We start from the raw sequence: 27,085 nt of genomic DNA, 5'->3' as shown, positions 1-27,085 counted from the left end.
ATCCAACGAAACGGCGACATTCAACATATCAGACAAAATTAGCCTTATGGCAAGCTCCGTAGTTTATTTAGTTCTACAACTAAGCAATTCCGTAAACAATACTTACGATGGGCCAGACCAAGAGGCATTAATAGTTGTTTGGATGATAAGAAAGGACCATATCTCATGCGCAGTTTTAGTATCTTGCAGGAAGACGTTATCCTCTTGTACAACAATCAGTACAGAGTAGGGAAGAAAATCCGCAGCATTAATGCCACCACAATCAAACAAAGCTGTCAAAAACAATCAGTGCTGTTCGTAAAGCTTCATCACATACGCCGCATTCACATATGATAATTTGCCTGTAGCATTCATGTATGCCGCGCATCTGAAGATAGGCGTTTTTAACACTTCTGTTTAGGTATGAAAAAACGTATTGAGTTTCCTTTTCTGCATAAAAATAGTACTCGTGTTGTTTATTGTAGTGCTCGATATAAAGAAAATTTAAAATCGGGTAATTTTTTTCGATGTTCCTACGTATTTACAAAATGTCGTAAGCGGAACTAAGGAAACTCAGATTCAGTTCGAATTCTCAAAATATTCATATTTATATTCACTACACTTAAATATTCACTACATGTAAGCGAAATATAATTTGTCTCGGGGTGGAATTTCAGTTAGTATGTTTGAGTCGTCAAACTGGTTGGCATGGCTTCATCGGATCGATGAGTACATGCGAGGAATGCATGAACGCATTGCCATGTGAAACTCGACGTGGACATTTTTTGAAACTCATATAGACATTTTTAATGGATTTTGATAGCATCTGGAGGATTGATTTTTATTGCATTATTACGATTCTCTGAACAGTTCGCATATTACAAAATCGAACCATTGCCAGCGTTTGACCAAGACGGTAAAAATGTACTCCTGGAAATAGTTATGGAAATCTCAGTCTCGTCCCTTGGTCATCGCAACGTACAAGCCGCCTAAATTAAACGTTGATCAATGCGTGGTCGTCATAGCAGTTGCCTCGTGTTTACAGGCTTGTAGATTTGTTGTAAACAGTTCCTATGATACGCAAGTTGGGCAATGATATTTACTACACGTTTCTTCGGCAAGAAGTGTGAGATTGTAGCGGCAATTTTTTAAACTAATACTGGCAGTTGATTATTTAATATGAAGAAAAAATTATAAACAAAATTACTTGCATTTATAAACAGTATGTGAAAATTGCAAAAAAATAATTATTTTGTCCCAGAAGTGATAGTTGTCCAATATCATTTACGTAATACATAATATAATTATGCAGTAATGTAATATGTAGTAATGTAATATGTAGTGATGTAATATGTAGTAATGTAATATGTAGTAATGTAATATGTAGTAAAGTAAATGTAGTAATGTAACATGTAGTATCGCATCTTTCACGCGATTGATCGTGACTAATGGAAAGTTCTATCAATATGAGCACAGATGTGAGCATAGTTACACTGTTGTCACAAATCTTGTACAGTGTTGCCAAGCAGTAAACTTGAAAGCTAGTTGAGGGATGCAAACAATAATAGTCAAAAATATTTTCACAATTTGTTAGAGTTTATTTAATTTCTCTAAATAATTCACTGCATGAGGACGTCCCGGTATTCAATTGATGTTAAGATTATACGAGGACTTGCCGTGGGCTTAATTCAAGGCTGCAGTGTTGTTTTCCATGTTTTTATCGTGCCATTAACTTATTATCTACGTTAAATATTAATACGCTAAATACTTTTTTTATTTTCTTATAAATCGATAAAAATAATGAGTCGATGATACAAATTGATACTTAAACGTAGGGAGTATAGACCGTAGATTTCATTTCAATTAAAAAATTTACATGATTTAACAATAAATGTCTTTTTAATAGCGGAAGTAGTTCATGGTCAAACTGAGCAGCGACTGCATGAATATAAAAGATGCTATTCCAGCCATTACAGAATTAGGTTTTCTGGTTATAATCTAATGTGTATAATTCATCAAGAATATAATTCCTCAAGTGTAGAATTCCTAGTGCATAATTCTCTAGAGGAATGTGATGACGCGGTTCCACTGTCCAGAAATTTTATCCCCATTTAAATAGAACAAATAATAAATCCCTTCGAACCGAGTTTGTTTCTGAAAATTCCTTTAGAGATAATTTATCAGTCATATAAGTGAGCGTACGAACTTAATACGAAACATTTAACAACATTTACAAATCTAATAATGAGTAGTTAACTTCTAAGAATAATATAATAAACATCCCGCATGTTCCTCCAAAATTGTTTCATGTACATATTATGCTCAACATTTCAACTGTGAAGCGTTGACAGCCATGGGCAGGGTTATAATGCACGCAATCGTCGATTAGTTTGGACCTGTTCTTAGAAGCAAGGGAGCATTCATTTCACGGTAGCGGTCTGTGTTGATTTTCTACGACATTCGTACCTTCCCGGTCTCGTCACCTTAAAAATCACATAACTTTTTTTGCTGTCGTGTGAGTATCAAGCCTGAGAGAATAACCTGGAGTTGTTCAGGGTTGAAAGTCTTTCACATTTTTTTCATTTCCCGGTTCCTGTGTTATGCATGCTTACATTATATAATTGTTCAAGTTCTTATTTGTGAAGTTAGTTCACAATCCCTTTCATATAATGCCTGAATAGGTTATTGGTAGTGCATTATTCGATTGGAGAATAATTTAGTAAGAATCTATTTACGTGTAATTTGTTTATGACAGCCACAGGCCCTAAACCTTTCCCAAGCAAATAAATTTAGAGGAGGCTTGTCACCCACGATCACTATTTTATGCCACGGTGTACGCGCAAAAATCAACCAATTTGTACATTATTTAAAACTGATTTAGCCCGTTGACTCCGAAGTGGTACATAGGCGTACCACGAAGTGTATTTCTCCAGGACGTGGTGGTACATAATTCAGGGTTGCCAGATAGCCTAAAAAACGGCCAAATCCGCGAACAAAAAAGGCTCAAAAAGGCCTATAACTTAACATATACTAGTGTAATTGTAGGTTCCGGTGTAAAAATCCCTTTTATTTTTCTCTGCAGTTTTTACGATTTAATTAGGAAGTACCCCTATTGTAGCGGGCCAGCCTTGGCCGAGCTATTAGTTTCCTCAGCCGCCGCACCTCTCTAACGCAGACTAAAGAGAAAAGTATGCGTAGGTAGTTTTGGGTCGCCTGCCGGAGACCACCACTGCCCTGGATGTAATGGACTATCATGATTCCTGCCTTCCGGAACGTAGCCTTCAACACTTCAAGCCGTCCGTATACTAGGCCGTGGGTCGAACCAGCCCTCGGTCAAACGGCCACTTGTCGAAGGACGATAAATTTTGGAACAGAACTATGCTATCTGAAACCTAACCTCAGATGCGGTGAACGTAAAGTTACGTAATATAACGATGCCCGGAAGTCAGATTCGATCCGCGGCCTAGTGGTGCACGGCAGGTGGTGGTCAAGGCTGGAGGAGGACAAAGCCGAGTGGTGCACGGCTGATTGGTGGATATTCGGAGATATCCAAGGCGTTCGATTCAGGGCTTATAGGTGCACAAAATTGGTGGTGCACGGCTGCGTTCCCGGTAGTTTTCTCGAGAAGCAGCTCAGCCTGCGAGTAGTCTGGTAGTTTTGCGAGTAGGCTGCTTACTTTTGCCTGACCTACCACACTTTGTAATGACTGTTAAAATCTGTATTTAATGTCCCATATAATGTCTGTATTCGCAAACCTATATGCATTTAGTGATAGTTCTATGTCTTGGATGCGGGTTCTCCATGAAATTTAAGTAAACCTTGTGGCCTTTGAAGATTCGCTGATCCATATTGATTCATCCTCGTACGTTAGGGCCCGCTTGCAGAGACCCAGTAACTTTGGGTATGAAGGGTAGTTCTCCCTCTACACTATCATAAAGTTTAGCCGGCCAACGCAATTAAAAAAACTAAATCGCAGAATGTGTCCGAAATAAAAACCGTCGGTCATCCTTGGACAACATATATGCCCATTTCAATTATTTCGACACTTTTTTCGAAAACGATTTTACCGTACTAAATAGTTTGGATTTATTCATACATTATACATATTATTCCGGTAGCAGAATGATGAGGACCAGTGAAAAATAAACATAAATCCTCAATTTGTGTACTTTATAATAGCACAACAAATGAAATAATAGTACAAGATGAAGCAATCGGAGTCAAAGTGTTAATGCATAACCGTTGAAACATGTAGTATCAAAGCAATTTAATTTGACAGTATAAAATGCAACATGGAATTAAAAATTGTAACCTAAGGCATATACATATTTTCCGTAACATTTTCTATGACTTTTAGAATCCTCTTAAGATGGTTCAATTATACAGATTTTGTATATATTTGAGAGAAATATGGAGAAATTTGATTGTTCAAAGTATAAACGGACCACACACATTTACACAATATGTACTACGTGTGCAATTTGTCCCAATTTTGAAAATTGCTACAGCACATTGCAATTGATGGATTCGTCGTAAATAATCAGAATATAGGTAAAACATTTAGCATTATTACAATTTAATTATATGATACAGATGGGGGAATTACGTAATAACGGTAATACCGATCGATTTTGGGATTAATATATCGGTAATATACAAAGCTGAAAAATACCACTTATTAGGCTACCACTTATTTTCACGTATTATTCGTATCATAGCATACAGCTTGGCGGGCCACGATGTTCTGTATAGATTACAATGCAGATGAAAGGAAAATGAAATAATCATAATAACGTATCATAAAACGTAGACAGAGGAACGTGAAAGGTTTAGATCGCGTCAAAATACAAGTTTCCTGGTATGGTAACCTGCTCGTGAGATGGTTAAATAGAATTAAAAATCAGTGCTTCCTAAATGCTTATTCGCTAAAGATTAATATAATATTAATAATTAAAATTAAATTCAAGTCAACCATTTTTGTGATAACTTTTACAATCATTTGAGTTGCATTGTCGATTAAAAGCTTAAATTTCTTCTGAAATTTCTCATATTGACACTATTGACTCAGGTATAATATGCATAATTTAATCACGATAAAATTTAGGGTTTAATAATAAATTTCCATCCACCCAAAAATTTAATGAGAAATCACGAATGAGATATATTAGAAATAATAATATATTATATATTGTTATATTATATTATCTATTATTATAATTTGTTTGTGTTTCAAGAAGAAAAATATATTAATAGTTGCATGCATCAGGCCGTGCAAGTTTATACAGTAGGAATAATATTTCTCCCAAAATTGTATTAAGATTGCGAGCTAATGAAAATCACAATCTATTTACTGACCGCATTTTTTGTACGTGCAAACAAGTGAACCGTTTCTGATTATATTAATTATCAACGGGGTTATACAGTTTTGCGTACGATGATGTTTGTAACATATGCAAATTTTTTTCAAACAAGACCGCTTGACTAAAATCAGCGCAAGCCCAATGTCAGCGCTACATCGTTAGCGCTGACTCGTCATCGTTAGCATCATGAATGTTTGCCTACCAATGCAATTGTAAAAAACTAAATCGCGGAATTTGGCCGAAAAAAATTGCCTCCTGGGAACTCTGACGATAACTACCATCATCACTATCCGTCTGAACTGAATGGCAGAACTGAATCGATACGAGCTGAATGAATAAGCAATGAACGTGGGTACTTGTGCAAAACAAGGTTATAAAAATCAGTAAAAACTAATTCTACGAGAATAATATTCCATCTGGAAAAACCATTATGAAGTGTTTCCGCACTATATTACTCACAGAACTAGCAACCGTCGTTTGAACGTTTTTCGTTAATAACTTTTCACCATTGAACATTTTATAATCAAGTTTTGCCTCATTTAAAGCTCTTTGCGAGGGCTATCGAATGGCATCTCCAAACAAAATCCATATGCTATTTGTAAGGTGACAGACGTAAAATAAAAGCGTCCCGAAATAACCTTGGGAATGGGGTAATCTGGGACATCTGAAATAATACTCAATTTTAAAAAATTTGAAACATGCAAAGTATACTCATCTATTACTAACAGTACTCTGAAGTCCTCCTCTTCCTTTGTAGATGACGTAAATGTAGAATAAATGACATTTTCTGTGTTTTTTACTTGTTTTTCCATTATTGATATGATATTACTATATCCATCCATTATCGTATTATTGATGTGATATTACAGTATCCATGGACATGCCATTGAGCATTGACAACTACCTTGTCCAATGCAAGCTTCACATCAGCAGCCATGTAGCATTTCTTCTGTATCTGTAAGCTTACAGGATGGCTTGTAATTTCACACCATTTTAATTGGGTAAAGGGAATTCACAATAACAAAAAGAGATCGTAAAAACATTCCTGAAACAGAAAAGAATATTCTAATGATCACCATAATATTGTTTGGAGAAATAAATCATTGTTTAGGTTAATTACTTTTCATTCTATGTTGCCCTGTGCACAATTTATCTATGACATTCTATGCACAATTTTGTGATGACCAAAGATGCACTAATTTTTCGCTAAATGAAAATATTTTGCAGAGTGAGGTAAATGTGATAAATTTTTCTTTTTTTTTTGTAATTGATTTTTTGGTTAACTGGAGCCTTTGTTAGCCGAGGTTCTACTGTAAAATCGTTTTTAGGGGTGTCCCTTATTACCCCGTAGTGCGGAAATGGCCGTCATTTTATTTTGGAATGAGATACGCAAATTTGGTCAATCACATGTTTGAGCCAACACTTGTGTGCAACTTTAATGCAAGTAAAATTTTTTAACACGGCGAATATATTTTTTTTTGCTACAGACCTTAGCAGAGGTATTTTTTCAAAATCTCACTTTTCGCACATTTTTTCAGGGATTTTTTTAGAGGTAATAAATATATGATTTCTTAACGTGCTTTATGCTACATAGATCGTAAAAATGTTGAATTTTGCGCCGCTATTTTTAGTTTTGCAATATTTTAATTAGTTCAACTGCTACAACATTTCTACGAAATGTAGGACAACTGTCCCGATTTACCGCGCCCGTCCCTAATTACCCCGTTTGACTGTACATGAATCAGCCACAGGCCTTTTCTTCAACGTCGATGATACTTTTCTACTAAACGGATACATTCAGGTTGTACCAGTAGCCTTGTAAATGAAAACATTTTGACGAAGCGTGCGACTATTTACTTTTTTTCGAAGTCATCGTATTGTAATATTTATACTAGGCTAATCAATACTCACGGCATTGCTGTAAATTACATACTCTTTAGAATACATGGTTAATGGTTAGAAGACATTTAATTTTATTGTATGATACGTATTATTTAATTCTAGGTAGCCTATAATTTGTTAACTGATTAACTATAATTTCATTTTCGATTACTAAAATGAATGTGCTAAAAATCAAAGACTTACATCTATTGTTCATGATTCTAAATTTATAATTTTGAATGATTCTGTGTGAAGAAACTAACAAACCGATTTTCGATCATGCGCCTGACATGATTATTCAGGGTATGTGAATAGCATTCATGTGGAATTTTATAGTTGCACTGGTACGTAAAAGCCACAAGCCCACTAGTCAGGTCCATAAGATCAGTTTCAGGTAAGATGCGTAGGAAAGTATAACGATCAATACCATATTTTTGAAGAGATATGTCGGCAACAAGATACTGTGCATATCTCGCGTGAGTCTATTTACATTCACTGATCACAATGCCGGGAAGAACAAAGTACCTGCATCGAGTATTGAAATGGTCATTGATCACTTACTCTTTGATTACAATTTCTCGCACTTACTATTCTGTCCAAAGGCAATAAAGAACGCTTGCAACTGCTGGAATTCTTGGTCGGAGCGCGCAAAGGCGAGGTCTGCTCCGCGCACCAGGCAGAATCCGCGCGTCAGACACCAAGTAGTTTTAAATCCCACGGGCGTCGTCATCAGACACAAGTCACCGGAGACATTGAAGGGTGCTGTGCAGCTCTGAGGCGCTGCTGCTCCTGAGGGCAAGAGAGTGAAGTTCTGCTGAAGTTAACTTTCTTTCACAGAATAACGGGCTACTTTTAGTATAAGTATTAAATGCGTTAATACTTATTTACCAATTCGAACAGATTTGACTGAACGAAATGACTCCGAGAAAATAAAAACTTCATAAACAGGTCTTGAACTGTATTTTACATAAAATATTAAAGTGGATCTCGTTTGAAGAGAAATATTCATTCGCCTATCATTCAGTTACGATATAACATTTCATCGTGGTTCCGGACCTGAGTTCCAGCTAAACTTTTAACTCGATTAGATTAAATGAAATTCCTGTTGTTCGTTTTTTAGCGTTCTAGCTTTTCTGTTACCCATGCCTGTCGTCATGGCCGAAAAGCAACAAAACCAGCTACGGTTGAATCCTCGGTGCTCTCCCATGACAACAAAGCTTGGTGCCAGTTGTTCGATCGGGTGGCATAAACGTCGTGGCCGTAATTCGTCGTAGGGCCCGAATCTAATCGTAATAAATTTATCTCACTTGATCTTAAGTCTTCTATATAAGCGAATTATCATAACTTACTTGATCGTAAGTCCCTAACCTAATGGTGAAAAACTCGTCTTACTTGGTCGTGAATCCTCAATATAATCGTGATCATTCAGAATATTCTCACATTCGTAAACGGTAGTTCGCATTACCGCCTATCGTCCTCCGGGCATAACACTTGACCATAGAATGAGCGTTAAAATGGCGTAGCAATAGTGATCAAACAAAGTCAGGGTATATCTAGAACATTCACTCGAACAATTGCCTCCACTTTTTTTCTGTATATTATGAAGAAAAAATCAATTCATTACAACAACTATGAAATAACTGCCATATTGATCCAACTTTCCCACCTTATTTTTCAGAGTTCAGTTCAGAATCCACTGCTCAAATTCGATAAGTGATCGATGATCCGATTTGATTAATAATCATAAACCCAAAAACCTACTTTTATTTTTCGTGCCAAGTTTTCATCAAACCCACAAACCTAAAGATATACGTATATAATAGATATTTTTTGTTAATTAAGCATATAATGATGCTATAATTGGCACATGTAGAAGTAATTTTCGCTCACATCCACAATACCAGTAATTTGAGGGCATTACCTGCATTATAAAAAATGTCATCACTGGAGCTGGAATGCAGAGGCAGCGCAAAGCGTGTGGTGGACTATGCAGTATAAGTCCCAATAATGCTGGTAATGATCTAATTATTTGAATTAATATTAGGAAGATATTGAAAGTTAAATTTTTTATCATAAAAACAAGGGTTGAATGAGGATTCTTTATTTAGAAGGTGTGAGCAAGAAAATAACTGACTGGCGATCGGCTGGATGAAGATCACAGACAATGAAAAGGTGATCAAACATCGAAAATCTTCTTTGCAGCGATTATTTACTTTTTGAAGATTATTTTATAGCTGACATTCTTGGTTAATAGCTTATACGATTATCCTTATAACTGAACCAAAACATTACGCTTTGCCAAATGAATGTAAAGGTTCTAAACACGAACGAAAATAAGATCGCGTAGAACGGAACGAGACAAACACTATTAATTTCAGTGTTATGAAATTTTATCGACTCAAGATGCCAGTTATTTTCTAATTGAGAAGCATGGGTGGCAATAACGTCTTGCTTTTGTCTTACTGTTCACGTCGACCATCCCACTGGGCAGGCATACGTCCTTCAAATTTGGACAAAACGAGTTGGTCTTCGTCTCTCCAATCTCCATGAGCGAATTTCCCGGCAGCACGCAGACTGCAGAAATGAAGGCGATAGATCAGCCTTTCAAAAAATGGCAGGGCAATTTTTTTACATAAGGTTAGTATTTGACAGCCTGATCGAGTGAAATGTCAATTGGATTCACTTCGGTATATTTTTTTATAAGTTGACTTATTGTTTTCCTGCTCACGTTCATGAAATTAAATATTGAAGCGTCAAATAGGGCTGCCATGTTCAATGGATCAAAAACCGGATGAATGAAAGAAATCCGTTTAAATTTCAAGTGCGCTTTTTTCGTATTACGAATTCAGTGCTCTTGAGCGACAAAAGCTTCCAAGTCAGGCAAAAGGTTCACATGAGGCCCTCTGTGTGCTTATGTAAATGTTGCGTTATAATTCTCAGATTATCGTTCAAGTTCTAAAGTATTGCATTGGTGAGATTATTCTAGAGCTTGACATGGAAAAATCACCAATTTATGTCGTTTTAGTCTTATTGAAAAGTTATAAGAAAAATCTATTCGGAAAATTTCAGAGGCAGTTTTTTGGTTCATATTCTGTTCTTCCAAATTACTAAGTTCCGAAAAACTATATGCTAATTTATAAAGATCCAAGTTTATACTTTTTCCAGCTTATTTGACGGTTTATTGGAAGACCCAGTAAAATGTAAATTTCATGAGTTTAAGACATTTACACTAACCGTCAGTTTTGAAGACAGCCATGCAGTTGTTTGATCCTGGGGTGACCGTGAGGTTGACCAGCCCATTCTTGATGGGCTTGTCATCCCATAGTGAGCAGTTTCCTGAGCCGTCGGTGAGAGGGGTGTAACAGGCCAGGAAAGTCCAGTCCTTTGCAGTAGCCCAGTTCCAGCATCGCATTTGCGACGTAAGAACGCCAGAGCTGTTTTGACCACTATAAGTGAACAACAGGGCAAGGTCTACAGACGCCGGTTTCCAATACTTGTAGCGCCCTAAACCTTCTTGTACAAGCCCTAACATGTATATGGTAAAGGCTGTGCCAACCTTCATCTTGAGTCACTGATCCTTCACTTCATGTAGATAGCAAATGTTTTCTTAATATTGTACATTGCCAGTGTTCTGAACCCTAAATGTATAAGAGAATACCAAATTAACTGGTAGAGTGTTCGTATTATTTACTTGTCGATCCCAAAAAAACCTTATAGCTGAAGGACTTTTAGGACTTAACGATACCTTGTTCACATCACCGCACTGCACCGGCGTACTCACTATAGGAGCACCAGTGTGCTTGTGAGACGGACGCTTTCGTGTCACTGATGAAGGTGACTTCTGACATTAGTCCGTGGAGTCAAGATTGCTCGATAAAAAACACCATTAGCTTCTGCATTCATCGAATTGAAAGTTTAGTTCATGTTTTAATTTGTTGCCCGCACAGGAACAGAGAGGCATTAAACACGCAGGCTTGATTAAACTAATATCGTTCATCAATATCAGTATTTGAAATTTCAACACCTCCCTACCCTGGTCTGTTGAATTTTAAAGTTGTGGAAAAAGTCTCCTGGAGAAGTGCCTTTCATATATGAACGTAATTGCATACAAGGAGTTAAAACTCAGCAATGCAGTACAGAATTCATCCGGGTTTGTTCAACGATATTATATATTTTGTATATATTTCGGATATTTGCCCACATTATATTACAGAAAACGCATTATTATTCTCCTGGTTATGAAATTTGACCGCTGTTATAATCACTTTCAATTAATAAATTGAAATTAATAATTAAATTAATAAATTAATAAAATTAATAAATAATTAAATTAATAATTTCACAATAAACCAAGACTGGCAATATGTTAATTTCTTGATCACCTACATTTATTTTGTAATGAATTTCTGGCAGTGAAAACGGTCACATTACAAAACTAAATTTTTTCATGTGATAATTTGACAATTTAGTTCAGTTCAGTTCAGTTCAGATGAAACTGTAACAATTCAGTTGTTACAGTTTCATCAGATAAATAGCAGTTTTTTTTACTTGTCAAATTTTTAATGAACCAATATGATCGAAATATAATGTATGTATGTAAAATTCACCATTTAGAGTGAATTTTGTAGACTAGTCGTTCGTATTATTTTGAATTGTATTTCCAACGCATATTCTCTTATAAAAAATAAACCTCACTTTTAGTTTAGGTCACCTCTATATACTCACGCATGACTGTCCCCACACGTACACGGCAATGACTAATTAAAACTTTGATTTCGGTGATACTGAAAATATTTTCCTTAGACACACGAGCTACTGTTCAATTTCAATTATGAATTAACTCCAATTTGCCATGATTTTGCATATATAAAATATGTTTAAAAAGCACTGAGCGTTCAGTTGGTTTAAATATCGCGCAGTTTCATGCACAAACGCGTTCAGTTCGTAAATTAATTTAGTTTTTTATCCGTGGGTTTTCAGTCACGATAATTAGTAGGAAATTGTAACAAGCTGACTCAATTAAATTCATGTCATGACGTCTCCAATGCAAGAGTTTCAACACATTATTCGGGCCATCAACCTCCCTATTTAATTTAGATTTTCACCGTATGTAACTTGTGCCGAACAGGAATAACTAATGTAGCAAATGAGCTGTCTCCTGAAATGACCAGAAATGTGGTAAATTATTTTTATTTCGAATGTAAAATGCTTATATAAATTGAAATATTTTTCTCAAGCACGTCAACGATCTCTAAAAGATTAAATCCTGAACACGTGTAGCAGATTTGAGTGCATGTTCTGTTTTACTGAATACTTCTAAACTCTGAACAGGTATCATTACGGCCAGCTCAAGGTCTGGTTCAAATGATTTTTCTTTTCTGAATGCGACGGTTGATCTTTATTCTTTACACACAACGGCTTAAGATATTGGAAACTTTAAAAGCATTTTGATTGATGTCGTTCGTAGTTTTCATCGAGTTTAATTAGTTCGCACTAACTGCGTTATAGCGTGCGGGGACTCCAGCAACTGAGTTCGTACAGGCATTTATTATTAACACGTAGTTGGATGCAAGTTAAATGAGGGCCAGCAGCAATGGCTCAAGTTTTCACTTTGACGAGCTGGTAAGATTAAATTTATTTAGATTTGACATGTAAGTCAATATAATTCAACAGAAGTTGTCGACGCCAGAAAAATACTGAGCAAAGTTAATCAAGGTTTAGTCTCAGAATGAATCATACGGAGACAAATTTTCTATTTAAAAAAGCCTAGGTAAAATATGATCAGTGTTGTTTAAATATTTTGGGGGTTTAAAACGCGCCAAATTATTGAAACAAGTTATTGTTATTCCGAAAGTTAATCATAATGCATAAGCTATTTAATTTTTTTATAACGCTGGACTTCAAATTTAAAGGTCGCTGCTTCCAAGTTTAATCGCCATTTAAACTTGTGTTCCAATGAGAGAAAGAAGCTAACAGAGAAATGGAGCTAGCATGTAATCGATACCGAAATTGCTCAATGCAAGCTGTTTTTTTAACTTGGCTTGCCATTTCGTTTGATTATTTGCCCTGTCTCATACGAAATTCTTCTGGCCAGAAGTAACCTACGAATAATAGAGAAATGAGATACACGTAACGAAGCAATTAATACAAATAAAGACAACTTACTTTCTACTCAAGTCTAGGGCTTCTTGCTCAAGCTCTCCACGTCGTAACATGTGTTGGCCACTCTAAGCGTCGCAGTTCCAGAAGAACAGTTCTTCCATTAAAACAATAAATCAAAGCAAGCAACATCCGTCGTTTGTTAGAGTGACGGCTACTAATTACTAGCAACCTCAGGCGACAAACATTCATACATTCTAAAAACTGTTATTGCACTCAACTCCTCACGAACAGGCTCCATCAGATTATACAACATTAGACCAAACCACTGAAATTAAAAGCTATCCAATAACATAACTTTACACCAGTGGTCCCCAAAGTTTTGCAGGCTGGTGCCCCCTTGGCTCCTCAGTATATTTCTAGCGACCCACTGACACATATAGATACAAACGCCTCTTTCTTGATATTTGGTATACTTCAATTTGAAAAGAGAATTGGTAAACACAAATGTCTATTTCACGGAAAAAATTAGTATACCAGTATATATTTTTAGCAGTTTTAACAGTTTCAGCAACATAGAATGGTTTTAATGGTTTCAGCACTGTTGCCCCCTTCTTCCTCACCGCCCCCCAGATCTTTCCGTTGTCCCCAGGGGGAAGTACCGCCCACTGCTTTAGACGATAAATAATATCGCAAACACGTAAATTTTCAGAGATAAATAATTCTACTTTTGTAAAGTTCTATCACCTAATGCATACACACAGCAAATATTGAATATATGATGATGTTTACTGCATTTTGAAAACGTGTATTTCCTTGCTATTATGTGAGACACAACTATGCGAGGATAACACATGATGAATTCAATTTATCACATTGATTAATCAGTATTGTTGGAGCTTGTGACCTAGTAGAGGAAATAATTTATTTTATTGCTAAATACATAACTTTCAAGTTGTAATGTATTGTGTTAAAGATTTTGGCTTATTTTCAGTTTTCAATCACCAAGCTGTGACCTCGAGCAGCAGTGTGTTCTATTCGTGATTGTATCGGGAGATCGGGAACGCAGCCGTGCACCACCCAATGTGTGCACCAATCAGCCCTGGAAGGAACGCCTAGCATATTTCCGGATGACCACCAATCAGCCGTGGATTAAGCCATCCGTCGGTAACCAGCCCATGACATCATCCTGCTTTATATATAACTATAAGAAGCTTTACGCCACCGTGTTCTGAAGCAAATACCCCAGATGTGTAATGAACGTCCATTAGTGAGGGTTACATCGAATCATAACTTCATATCCTGACTTTAGCTCAAACTGTAACTAGCGGACAACGAACTGCGACCACTCAGCCTAGCTCGCCAGTGGAACTGCATGAACCCTGCCGTGCACCACCAGACGGTCACTTTTGGCTCACAGCATCTGGGGTTAGGTTTCAGAAAGCATAGTCCTGTTCCAGAATTTATCACGAGTGGCCGTTCGACGGTACGCTAATTCGACACACGGGACATGGTTGAATTAATAAAAAATTAATGTATTAATACAACCATGTTGAATTAATGTATTAATTCAACCATGAGATACGTACGGGTCGGTGCCGGGCATCATATTCACTGTAAGGCTCCGGCGCGCTTCGTCCGGGTGGTGTAAAATTTTTTTCTATTATTGGCAGACGATAGAATAGAATAGAAGTGTCGGCGCTGAAGAAATAGGCCCATGGCCTGTTGCCGATTCTTGAACTTTTCGTGACTTGATTCACAAGGGATCCGTAAGACCGCTTGACTAAAATCAGCGCAAGCCCAATGTCAGCGCTACATCGTTAGCTCCCTTATCCTTAGTATATGTTTAGTGCGTAGCAGTCTCAATCCATGATGGATCGCCGCCTCTACGGAGCAACCATTGCCCTGCACATACCGAGATACACGTTAGGGCAGTTTGTGTCGGCGAGCTGCGCAGCAGAAGAGTAGAAAACTGCACAATTGTAACCGTCGGGTTGTCCAGGATACCAGTCTGGCAAGGTGTACGGGTTCCTGTAGCTGTTGAGCCACACCCACTGTCCATCGAGCTTGTTGCTGCCCAGCCACATGTTATTGCCTGTAAATATACAAAAGTAGGTTTTACTGATTACTTTCGTAAATCATAATGAAGTGATTTTTGTGGGCAGTGTTCGCACTCCTACTTTTGTACTTCCGTGGATCGACCTGCATGCAGCTGCACCGCTAAATGAGTCGTGCTCTGTTTGCATGCACGTAATTAAATTAAACTATATTCTTTCGAGCATCTGCCTATGCTTCCCCTGTGTTCATAGCTGTATTCTGGATCATTCATTTTTTCATCGTCCATCCTTGGTTTGTTCGGTGATGATCACTCTAGACCAAAATATGATGAATCCGCGTTCGGGCTTATGAGAAACTTAATTACTTCTGCCATAGCCTTTGTCTCCATCGCCCACAAAACGTTAACAAGGATTTGCAGATGGTCTAAATCATGGTTGAAGTGGTATAATGTTGACCCATCAGAAGCCCATTGTTGCGGATGTAGTTCGTTGTTCGCCTGTGACGTCACTGATCTCAGTGACGTCACGGGTATTAATCAACCACCGAAATGCGATCAAATCAGTCAACCAATCCGTCATGGGAATGACGGGTTTGTTTACGTTTCTCGATCTACGTGACGTAACAAGAAAGCTGAACTGAAAGACGGAACTTCTCGTGGGTCAACCTTGTATAGTTTAACCATGAATCTAAATGGTCCAAAATCCGCGTACAAAAAGAGCCAAGAAGGTTAACCTTCTTGGCTCTTTCAAGATTAACCTTCCAAGAAGGTCAACCTTATATAGTTTAACCATGATCTAAATGGTCCAAAATCCGCGTACAAAAAGAGCCAAGAAGGTTCACAGATCAATAGCTACTAGTAAATTTGTAGGTTTTTTGTGCAAAATTTTGATTTTAAATTAATATTTTACTTTTCGCAAAGTACAGTAAGTAAGTACGGCCATCATGAATGTTTGCCTACCAATGCAATTGTAAAAAACTAAACCGTGGAATTTGGCCGAAATAAAATACTTAAAAAAAAACTTTTTAAAAAACCACGTTTTTCTTGTGGACTAAAAAGTAGAAAATAAAATACTTAAAAAAAAACTTTCTAAAGAACCACGTTTTTCTTGTGGACTAAAAAGTAGAAAATAAATTATGGCTCGCCCCAAAAAACGTGGGTCGGGCTGTACGTTCACCATCAAATTTACAAAATTCGTATGTTGTGTGTTTATTGATTATTGTATTGTCATCGGGAGCTGAGCTTCCCTAAAAGTTTCAGAGCGCTAGCTAGCGGGAAAGTTGGTGAAATATTGATTGCAAGATTTGATCATCACAGACGGACACGAAAGCGAGCTGAGAAAAACGTGGTAAAATGGCCTCTTGGCAACCCTGACGATAACTACCATCATCACTATTTGTCTGAACTGAATGGCAGAACTGAACCAATGCGACCTGAATGAATAAGCAACGAACGTGGTAACTTATGCAAAACAAGGTTATAAAAAACAGTAAACTAATTATACAAGAATAATATTCCATCTGAAATAACCATTATGAAGCGTTTCCGCACTAGATTACTCACAGAACTAGCAACCGTCTTGGCCGGCCTTTTGGCTATATTTTTGCAAAGCCTTGAACGAAGGGACTTTGCTGGCCGATTGGAAAGAAGCTTAAGTAGCATCGTTAATTGTTCAAAAAGGGTGACATGAGTAGCCCCGGTAACTACCGCCCTACAGTCTCATAGGTGTTGTTTGTAAGGTAATGGACTCAGTTGCGAGGAAGAGTATTATCGATCACTTGACTGTTAAACATCTCCTTTCAGACTGTCAGCATGGCTTTATTAGCAAAAGATAATGTACCGCTAATATCTTGTCTGCCTTGAACGATTGGACTCGCCTGCTGGACGAGAGGGAGCCAGTGGATGCAGTGTAACTCGATTTTGACAAGGCAATTGATAGTGTTCCGCATGAGCGACTGTTGCGTAAAATGAAGTCTTTGGGAATGGAGGAAAATGTACTCTAATGAATTAATGATGTCCTAGTAGGTCGACGACAACGTGTCAGCATTAATAGAACCGTGTCAGACTGGGCAACATGCACAGTGACGTGCCACATGGAAGCGTTCTTGGGCCTGTTGTGTTCGTTGCTTTTATGAACGATCTCCTCACATAAATAGCGTCAAGCGTGTGCTCCATGTATGCTGACGACGCAAAAGTTTATAATACGGTTAAGGATGCGTCAAACAAAGCGCAACTACAAGATGGTATTGATAATTTGTTGACTCTGATGATACGTGGCAGCTAAGTTTTAATGTTGACAAGTGTAAAGTACTTCACCTCGGGAAGAACAATGAACAGCAAGATTACATACAGCACGAGAAGACGTGGTTGCAACGAGAGAGTTATACTCGAAAAGTCGACAGTGGAAAAAGATTCGGGAGTTTAACCAGGAGCTGAAAGTTTATAGGCAAATTGAAACGCAAGTCAATAAATCCAATGAACTACTTTGACTGATCAGACGCTCCTACGAGTTCCTATATGCAGAAGCGATGAAGCAGTTACAGTAGTCATCGCCGTCGTGTGCCTGAACCTAGAATTTGATAACACAGTGTGTTCACCGAATGTCAGGGAAATCCATCTGATATGGCAACAGCGCCACGTCATCATAGCTAATTACTAGCCGCAGATCTCCGCTGTTGTTAATTGTCTCTTCAGAACTCGTGGGGGGTGGTCGGCGCTCTGATAGTCTTCCGCCTTCGGTAAGTCAGACTTGCGATTCCTGTTAGTTTACCTGCCTTGAGCAGCATTGTCCATATCTGCAGTTAGACGGTCACAGTGAACTACGGTCAAATACTTAGTCTCTCGAAATCCCTTGGCTCCTCTTATCATGCCTTTCCTGTAAACCCGAATGTTTCAGACCGGCGATTGTTGACCCATGCCTTCTGTAGCAGATAGACCCACTGACTGGCCACCAGATGGCTACTCATCCACGAGTAAACGTACCGGCTCCTGTCTCTGCCCGAACTCCTGATCCTGTTCTACATCTACCGGTCTTCTAGCGCCTACTCATCTTCAACATCCTCCTACCTGGCGCTCTGGCTCGGGAGTTACCTTGCCTGCTTCACGGAATCTTGCCTGCTTCACGGAGCCTTGCCTGCTTCACGGAGCCTTTGCCTGCTTCACGGAGCCTTGCCTGCTTCACGGAGCCTTGCCTGCTTCACGGAGCCTTGCCTGCCTCACGGAGCCCTACCTGCATCTGGGCCTTCATTTAGTTTACCAACCTTAAGTATACGTTTAAGAATCTGTTGCGTTTCTGTCGCCTCCCTCGCTTGGTTTGGTTACTCTCGAGCGGCTGTGGACCCAATTTGCTGGACTAACTCAGAGACCGTAATTTGTGATCTTCCAAGCTTCACTTGGATCTCTGGAGTGAGTCCTGATTCCTTTACACCGAAACTTGAAAAGACAAAAAAAATAGTCGAGAGTGTTCAAAGAAGCGCTGCATTAAGGTTAATTTCAGGCTTGAAGAGTAAGTCTTTTGAAGAAAAATGAGAAATTATGAGGCTTCCGAGTCTCTGTTATCGACGTATGTGTGGTGATCCTATGGAGGTATACAAATATACTCGTGGCTTATACAAGGTCCCAAGAGGATGCCTTGAGCATGAAACATGAACCGACGCCAAGGACCTCGGCTATAAGCTGAAATAAAATACTTAAAAAAAAAAACTTTTTAAAAAACCACGTTTTTCTTGTGGACTAAAAAGTAGAAAATAAATTATGGCTCGCCCCAAAAAACGTGTGTCGGTCAGATTTATGATTAAAGCGAAAAGCACACAAGAAACGAATTTTGGAAATTTGATGGTGAATGTACAGCCCGACCCACGTTTTTTTGGGGGGAGCCATCATTTATTTTCTACTTTTTAGTCCACAAGAAAAACGTGGTTTTATAAAAAAGTTTGTTTTCAGTATTTTTTTTCTCTTTTTTAGTCCGTTGCTACACATGAAAAACGTTGTTGCGAGCCAATTTACTTGACTTGACGTACGTATCGATGATACGCAGCGTCAGCGCCTGCTAGTCTATAACGTCGCAGCGCCCGCACGTTCGGGCTAACTAAAAACTAAACGGAGCTGTGCAAAAGTATGTAACATAACTTAATGATGACGGCCCTGAAGAGTAGGCCTGATGTGGCCTGTCGCTGATTCTTGTACTTTTCATTACTTCTTCACAGAAGATCCAAAAGCATGTCCTTTGACCGGATCTTTTCTAGACTGACGATAGTTTGAAATAGCTACTAGACTTCCTCCGGGTTCGATATGGGGCTAGGCATTTCAAGTCTGAACAGATATTTTTCCATAGCTTTATCTAGTCTGTTCTTGAACGCGTTCATACTCTGAGCGCAAACGATGTAATCGTGGAGTCTGTTCCACATGTCGGTGAATCGAAGCGAAAAGAAATGTTGTCGCGTGGATGAGTTGCAACGCAGTTTTTTAGTTTATAGCCACGGCCCCTGGTGTTGGTTCAGTCTTGAAATGCCTAGCACCCTATGGAGCTTGTGACATTACAGTGATGATGAAAACCAAGTTCAGTTGAACATGTCTTGTCAAAAAGACAGTTTTTCGATCTATGAACAAGTCTCGAAAAGTACATGAGTCAGCCACAGGCCTTTTCTTCAACGTCGATGATACTTTTCTACCAAACGGATACATTCAGGTGTACCAGTAGCCGTGTAGATAAAAACAATTTAACGAAGCGTGCGACTATTTTATTTTACTTTTTTCGACGTCATTGTATTGTAATATTTATACTTGGCTAATTAATACTCACGGCATTGCTGTATATTATGTACGCTTATAAACATGGCATTTTTAAATGGTTAATGGTTAAAAGACATCTAATTTTATTTTATGATACGTATTATTTAAGAATTGATGTCACTTATTTGCTTAATCGCAAGTTAACTAAAAATTTAAAAGCAAAGAATAGTCCACAAAAATTCATATCTCTATAGAAAACGTTTCGGAGTCCAGCTTCATCGTCAGTTCGTAGAATCTAGAATTCACATAGAAAGCCACAAATTAGTACAATTGAAAGCACAGAACACAATTAAAAACCTAAATTTACAAGTAATAGGACACAAATTAAACCTATCTATTCACAATTTCAAGGGGATAGGAGCTAACAGCTGAATTTAAACTAGGCCTAAGTTTAAAAATGTACAATAATTCTAAGATACGCAAATCTGAAGTACCGGAGGTGGAAGCTAACACTCTAGAGTCACTGTCAGAAACAGGGACATCACACTGCTCGGCGTGAGTGCGCACAGCCGAATGAGTGGGGCGCGATAGCAACTGTCCGTTTCTACAACTCCTGCCCTTATGCTCAGCAACCCTGCAATAAAGATTGCGTGACGTCATCCCGACGTACGCAGATGCACATTGTGCACAATGAAATTGATAAACCAGGGACGATCGCATATGAGCAGGGAGCATATCTATATATCTAAAGAAAGAACCGATTTCAAAACCGATTTGCACGCTGAGTTTGAATTTTTACGAAATATTTTCTCACTTAATGGATTTCCGGCAAGTTTGGTTTATATCCAAATCAAGAAATTCATGTCGAAGCGATTCAGTGAGGTTGCTCCCGAGCGCGATAGTAGGAACGTTATTTATTGTTCTTTTCCAAACTTCGGCCCTGCGTCCGAAGCTATGTCAAGAGAATTAAAAGTCTTGTTCGATAGATACTTTCCGAGCGTCAAACTTCATATTGTTCTGGTAAACAGTTTTAAAATCGGTTCCTTCTTTAGATATAAAGATATGCTCCCTGCTCATATGCGATCGTCCCTGGTTTATCAATTTCGTTGTGCACAATGTGCATCTGCGTACGTCGAGATGACGTCACGCAATCTTTACTCCAGGGTCGCTGAGCATAAGGGCAGGAGTTGTAGAACCGGACAGTTGCTATCGCGCCCCCCTCATTCGGCTGTGCACACTCTCTCCGAGCATTGTGATGTCCCTGTTTCTGACAGTGACTTTAGGGTGTTAGCTTTTACCTCCGATACCTCAGATTTGCGTATTTTAGAATCATTGTACATTTTTAAACTTGGGCCCAGTTTAAATTCAGCTGTTAGCTCCTATCCCCTTGAAATTGTGAACAGATAGGTTTTGTGCCCTATTACTTGTAAATTTAGGTTTTTACTTGTGTTCTGTGCTTTCAATTGTACTAATTTGTGACTTTCTATGTGAATTCTAGATTCTACGAACTGACGATGGAGCTGGACTCGGAAACGTATTATTCAATCCTAGGTTCAATTTGTTAACTGATTAACTATAACTTCATTGTCGATTACTAAAGTGAATGCGGTAAAAATCAGAGACTTAAATCTATTTTTCATGATTCCAAATTTTAGAATTTGGAATGAATCTGTGTGGGGAAACTAACGAACCTATTGTCGATCATGCGCCGGACATGATTATTCAGGGTATGTGGGGAACAGCATTCATGGGGAAATTACTAAGTGCACTGGTACGTAGAACGTTGAAGCCACAAACAAACTAGTCGGGTCCATAGGATCAGTTTGAGGAAAGATGCGTAGGAAAGTACTGCGATCAATAACATTGTTGACAAAATATGTCGGCAACAAGCTACTGTGCAGATCACGCTTGAATCTATTTACATTCACTGATCACAATGCGGGGAAGAACGAAGTACCTGTATCGAGTATTGAAATGGTCAGTGATCAGTAACTCATTGATTATAATTTCTCGCACTTACTGGTCCGTCCAAAAGCAACAAAGAACGCTTGCAAATGTTGGAATTCTTGGTCGGAGCGCGCAAAGGCGAGGTCTGCTCCATTCATCAGGCACAATTGGCGTACTCGACACCAAGAAGCCCCCACAGGCGTCGTCATCAGACACAAGTCACCGGAGACATTGAAGGGTGCAGTGCAGCTCTGAGGCGCAGCTGCTCCTGAGGGCAAGAGAGTGAAGTTCTGCCGTAGTTGAGTTTCTTTCACAGAATTGCGGACTTCTTTTAATTACTACGTTTTTCTTGACTTCGTTTCGTGTCTGTGTGTCATCAAAAATTCAGACCTTAATTAGAGCTCTTCTGAACATACTAGAAACTTTAAATTTGGCATGCATGCTTATGCTGCCTAACAATTCAAGATTTGATCATCAGAAATAATAATTAAAAAAAATTTAGAAAAAAAATAAAAAAAGTAAAAAAACACGAAAAATTCACGGTTTGGAATTGAGTTTTTTCTCGAACATCCACACTTGCAAATCCTGGAAATTGATTTCAATTGCTAAAATTGCTAACTAAAAAGTAGAAAATAAATAAATATAAAAAATATTTTTAAAAACCACGTTTTTCTGGTTTTTACAAAGCTAAAAATAACGAAATAAAACAAATAAAAAAACTGTCGAAAAACCACGTTTTCTTAGCGGACAAAAAAGAAAAACATTTACTCCTACATAACATTTTACATAACTTAAATGTTATGTAAGACTAAATGTTTTTCTTTATTGTCCGTTAAGAAGACGTGTTTTTTTAACAGTTTTTTTATTTGTTTTATTTCATTATTTTTAGCTTTGTAATAATCAGAAAAACGTGGTTTTTAAAAATATTTTTTATATTTATTTATGTAAGTATTGAATGCGTAAATACTTATTTACCAATTCGAACAGATTTGACTGAACGAAATGACTCCGAGAAAATAAAAACTTCATAAACAGGTCTTGAACTGTATTTTACAAAAAAGAATAAAGTGGATCTCGTTTGAAGAGAAATATTCATTCGCCTATCATTCAGTTATGATATAACATTTCATCGTGGTTCCGGACCTGAGTTCCAGCTAAACTTTTAACTTGATAAGATTAAGGGGGAGGTCTACCCTAAAATTTTCGGATTTGGCTTTTCTGGTATTTAGTATCGTCTTAAAGCTTACATTCTGCCCTATCCAATGATACCACTGCGATCCCTGTACGTGAATTTTTACTTACATGACGGCTCTTTAAAGGGGGGCGGGTGGTTGGAGTTCCTTCACTAATTAGATACAAGGTAATTAGCTGCTGAGCATTTTAAATATAGTTTCTACTTGAGTTGTGCTGTAGTTACGTACTTAGTCTCATCTTAAAGCTGACATTCTGAGCTTTTCAACGATACCACTGAGATTCCTGTACGCGAATTTTTACGCACTCGGCTGCTCTTTAAAGGGGGGTGGGGGTGGAGTTCCTTTACTAAATAGATGGGAGGTAATTCACTCGCTAAGACTACATATATAGTTGTATCTGGCATCAAGGCTCAGTCACCCTGTTCGCTTCATACGGAGAGGTGTACTGCAAGTCGCTGCTAGCATCCTTGAGTGGAATTAAGCTACAGAAGCCTGTAGTTTGGTCTCTATGCTACATTGAGTGACTATTTCAAGGCGCGCGGAACTTTGTCGCGCTGTCCTGAAAAGTTAAACTTTTTGTCACGGAAAACCTATCTCCTCCTAGCGTTTTAAAGTTACAGCGATGAGACATATACCAATCTATTTGCAAAGACCATACCTATCGAGTAACGAAGCCCTTTTTTAGATTTGTGCATAGTTTGGATTCAAAATGGGTGGAAAGGGGGGTGGAATGAGAAAAAACGAAAAACAAGTTTTAAATGGCTAAAAAAAACTAAGGCAAAAATCAAAAATCGGGCTTCGTTACTCGATTGATATGGTCTTTAAGAATAGAATGGTATATGTCTCATCGCTGTAGCTTCAAAACCCTAGGAGGAGATAGATTTCTACAGTACCCCCTTTTTTGTCCGTTTTCTATGGATTCCACGTTTTCAATCAATTTTTCCGAAAAAAAATCACACGAACAAAAATGTCTTAGAATTCTGTTTTACATATGTGTACCAAGTTTCAGAGTGATCCGTATGTAAACAATAAAGTTTTTATGGAAGGGAGGACCTCCTCCTTAAATGAAATTCCTGTCGTTCGTTTTTTAGCGTTCTAGCTTTTTTTGTTACCCATGCCTGTCGTCGTGGCCGAAAAGTAAGAACACTAGCTGCGGTTGAATTTTCGGTGCCCTCCTACGACAACAAAGCTTGATGGCAGTTGTTCGATCGAGTGACATAACGTCGTGGCCGTAATTCGTCATATGCCCCGAATTTAATCGTAATAAATTTATCTCACTTGATCATAAGTCTCCTGTATGAGCGCAGTTCACTTGCTTACTTGATCGTAAGGCCCGAACCTAATCGTGAGAAACTCGTCTTACTTGGTCGTAAATCCTCAATATAATCGTAATCATACAGAAAGTTCTCACATTCGTAAAGGGTAGTTTGCATAACCGCTTACCGCCCTCGGGGCATAACACTTGTCCATAGAATGAGCGTTAAAATGGCGTAGCAATAGTGATCAAACAAAATCAGGGCATATCTAGAATATTCATTCCGACAATTTTCTCCACTTTTACTTCAGTATATTATTAACAAAAATCAATTCATTACAACAACTATGAAATAACTGCCATATTGATCCAACTTTCCCACCTTATTTTTCAGAGTTCAGTTCAGTTTCCACTGCTCAAATTCGATAAGATTAGTGATCGATGATCCGATTTAATTAATAATCATAGACCCAAGAACCTACTTGTATTTTTCGTGCCAAGTTTCCATCAAACCCTCAAACCTAAAGATATACGTATATAATAGATATTTTTTTAATTAAGCATATAATGACGCTATAATTGGGACATATAGAAGTAATTTTCGCTATAGAAGTAACACTGGCGCTGAAATGTAGAGACAGCGCAAAGCGCTGGTTATAATGCCGGTAATGATCTAACTAATTGAATTAATATTAAGAAGATATTGAAAGTTAATTTTTTTATCATAAAAACAAGGGTTGAGAGGGTTCTTTATTTAGAAGGTGAGAGCAAGAAAATAACTGACTGGCGATCGGCTGGATGAAGATCACAGACAATGAAAGAGAGATGAAACATCGAAAATCTTCTTTGCAGCGATTATTTACTTTTTTCAAGAATATTTTATAGCTGACGTTCTTGGTTAATAGCTTATACGATTATCCTTATAACTGAACCATAACTTACGCTTTTGCCAAATGAAAGTATAAAGGTTCTAAACGCGAACGAAAATAAGATCGCGTAGAACGGAACGATACAAACACTATTAATTTCAGTGCTATGAGATTTTATCGACTCAAGATGCCAGTTATTTTCTACTTGAGAAGCACGGGTGGCAATAACGTCTTGCTTTTGTCTTACTGTTCAGGTCCACCATCCCACTGGGCAGGCATACGTCCTTCAAATTTGGACAAAGCGAGTTGGTCTTCGTATCTCCAATCTCCATGAGCGAATTTCCCGGCAGGACGCAGACTGCAGAAAAGAAGGCGATAGATCAGCCTTTCAAAAAAAAAAAAACAGGGCAATTTTTTTACATAAGATTAGTATTTCGACTGCTTACCGTTAGCCTGATTGAGTGAAATGTCAATTGGATTCATTTCAGTATATTTTTAAAAAGTTGAGTAGATTTACTGTTTTCCTGCTCACGTTTATAACATTGAATAATTTAGCAATTTGAAGCCTCAAATGGTGCTTCTAAACTGACATGTTCAATGGATGATAAACCAGATGAATGAAAGAATTTCGTTCTGATCTCAAGTGTGATTGCAAGTAAGCTTTTTCGTATTACAAATTCTGTGTTCCTGAGAACATGAGCTCCCACGTCAGTTAAAAGGTTCACATGAGGGTATGTAAATGTTGCGTTATAATCATCAGATTATTGTTCAAATATTGCATGGGTGAAATTAGTTTAGAGCTTAGCATGGAAAGTATCATCAATTTATGTCGTTTTAGCCTGATTGAAAAGTTTTAAGAAAAAATCTACTTATTTTTCAGAGGCAATTCAGAACCAAAAATTTCAGAGGTATTTTTTTTTATTCAGATTATGTTATTATAAGTCAGTGTGTTCCGAAAAACTACATGCTAATTTATAATATCTAAGTTCATACTTGTTCCAGCTTATTTAACAGTTTATTGGAAGACTCTGTAAACTGTAAATTTCATGAGTTTAAGACACTAACCGTCAGTTTTGAAGACAGCCATGCAGTTGTTTGATCCTGGGGCGACCGTGAGGTTGACCAGCCCATTCTTGATGGGTTTGTCATCCCATAGTGAGCAGTTTCCTGAGCCGTCGGTGAGAGGGGTGTAACAGGCCAGGAAAGTCCAGTCCTTTGCAGTAGCCCAGTTCCAGCATCGCATTTGGGACGTAAGAACGCCAGAGCTGTTTTGACCACTAAAAGTGAACAACAGGGCAAGGTCTACAGACGCCGGCTTCCAGTACTTGTAGCGCCCTAAACCTTCTTGTACAAGCCCTAACATGTATATGGTAAGGGCTGTGCCAACCTTCATCTCCAGTCACTGATCCTTCACTTCGTGTAGATAGCAAATGTTTTCTTAATGTCGTACATTGACAGTGTTCTGAACCCTTAATGTATAAGAGAATACCGAATTAACTGGTAGGGTGTTCGTATTATTTACTTGTCGATCCCAAAAAAACCTTATAGCTGAAGGACTTTTAGGACTTAACGATACCTTGTTCACATCACCGCACTGTACCGGCGTACTCACTATAGGAGTACCAGTGTGCTTGTGAGACGGACGCTTTCGTGTCACTGATGAAGGTGACTTCTGACATTAGTCCGTGGAGTCAAGATTGCTCGATAAAAAGCAC

General features: G+C 38.1%; 2 protein-coding genes across 2 annotated transcripts; both read right to left on the bottom strand.

The window, feature by feature from the left end:
* Positions 1–7,036: 7,036 nt before the first annotated feature.
* On the bottom strand, positions 7,037–11,029 carry LOC108672493. The gene is made up of 3 exons (XM_018160160.2): positions 10,455–11,029; positions 9,684–9,794; positions 7,037–8,009 (listed from the first exon to the last, which is right to left on the bottom strand). Exons 1-3 carry the CDS (start codon positions 10,780–10,782, stop codon positions 7,789–7,791), a joined length of 660 nt encoding a protein of 219 aa, XP_018015649.1. The 5' UTR covers positions 10,783–11,029; the 3' UTR covers positions 7,037–7,788.
* A 4,066-nt stretch (positions 11,030–15,095) lies between these two features.
* LOC125178885 (C-type lectin domain family 10 member A-like) lies at positions 15,096–26,956 on the bottom strand. The gene is made up of 4 exons (XM_047883673.1): positions 26,436–26,956; positions 25,618–25,728; positions 22,127–22,321; positions 15,096–15,414 (listed from the first exon to the last, which is right to left on the bottom strand). The coding sequence occupies exons 1-4, from the start codon at positions 26,761–26,763 to the stop codon at positions 15,206–15,208; spliced, it is 843 nt and encodes a 280-aa protein (XP_047739629.1). The 5' UTR covers positions 26,764–26,956; the 3' UTR covers positions 15,096–15,205.
* Positions 26,957–27,085: the final 129 nt, after the last annotated feature.

This window comes from Hyalella azteca, unplaced genomic scaffold, assembly GCF_000764305.2.
Source record: "Hyalella azteca isolate HAZT.00-mixed unplaced genomic scaffold, Hazt_2.0.2 contig13457, whole genome shotgun sequence".
NCBI lineage: Eukaryota > Metazoa > Arthropoda > Malacostraca > Amphipoda > Hyalellidae > Hyalella > Hyalella azteca.
The sequence above is the reverse complement of the archived record's forward strand: the minus strand, read 5'-3'. Positions and strand labels throughout refer to the sequence as shown.

Bases quoted from the DNA above. Each gene is read 5' to 3' on its own strand.
- LOC108672493 (XM_018160160.2), bottom strand. From the start codon at position 10,782: ATGAAGGTTGGCACAGCCTTTACCATATACATGTTAGGGCTTGTACAA. The intron at 9,795-10,454 runs GTTAGTGTAAAT...TCATTTCTGCAG, and splicing joins GGCTGTCTTCAAAACTGACG to TCTGCGTGCTGCCGGGAAAT. The intron at 8,010-9,683 runs GTAAGACAAAAG...TCTTGCCCTCAG, and splicing joins TGGGATGGTCGACGTGAACA to GAGCAGCAGCGCCTCAGAGC.
- LOC125178885 (XM_047883673.1), bottom strand. From the start codon at position 26,763: ATGAAGGTTGGCACAGCCCTTACCATATACATGTTAGGGCTTGTACAA. The intron at 25,729-26,435 runs GTTAGTGTCTTA...TCTTTTCTGCAG, and splicing joins GGCTGTCTTCAAAACTGACG to TCTGCGTCCTGCCGGGAAAT. The intron at 22,322-25,617 runs GTAAGACAAAAG...TCTTGCCCTCAG, and splicing joins TGGGATGGTGGACCTGAACA to GAGCAGCTGCGCCTCAGAGC.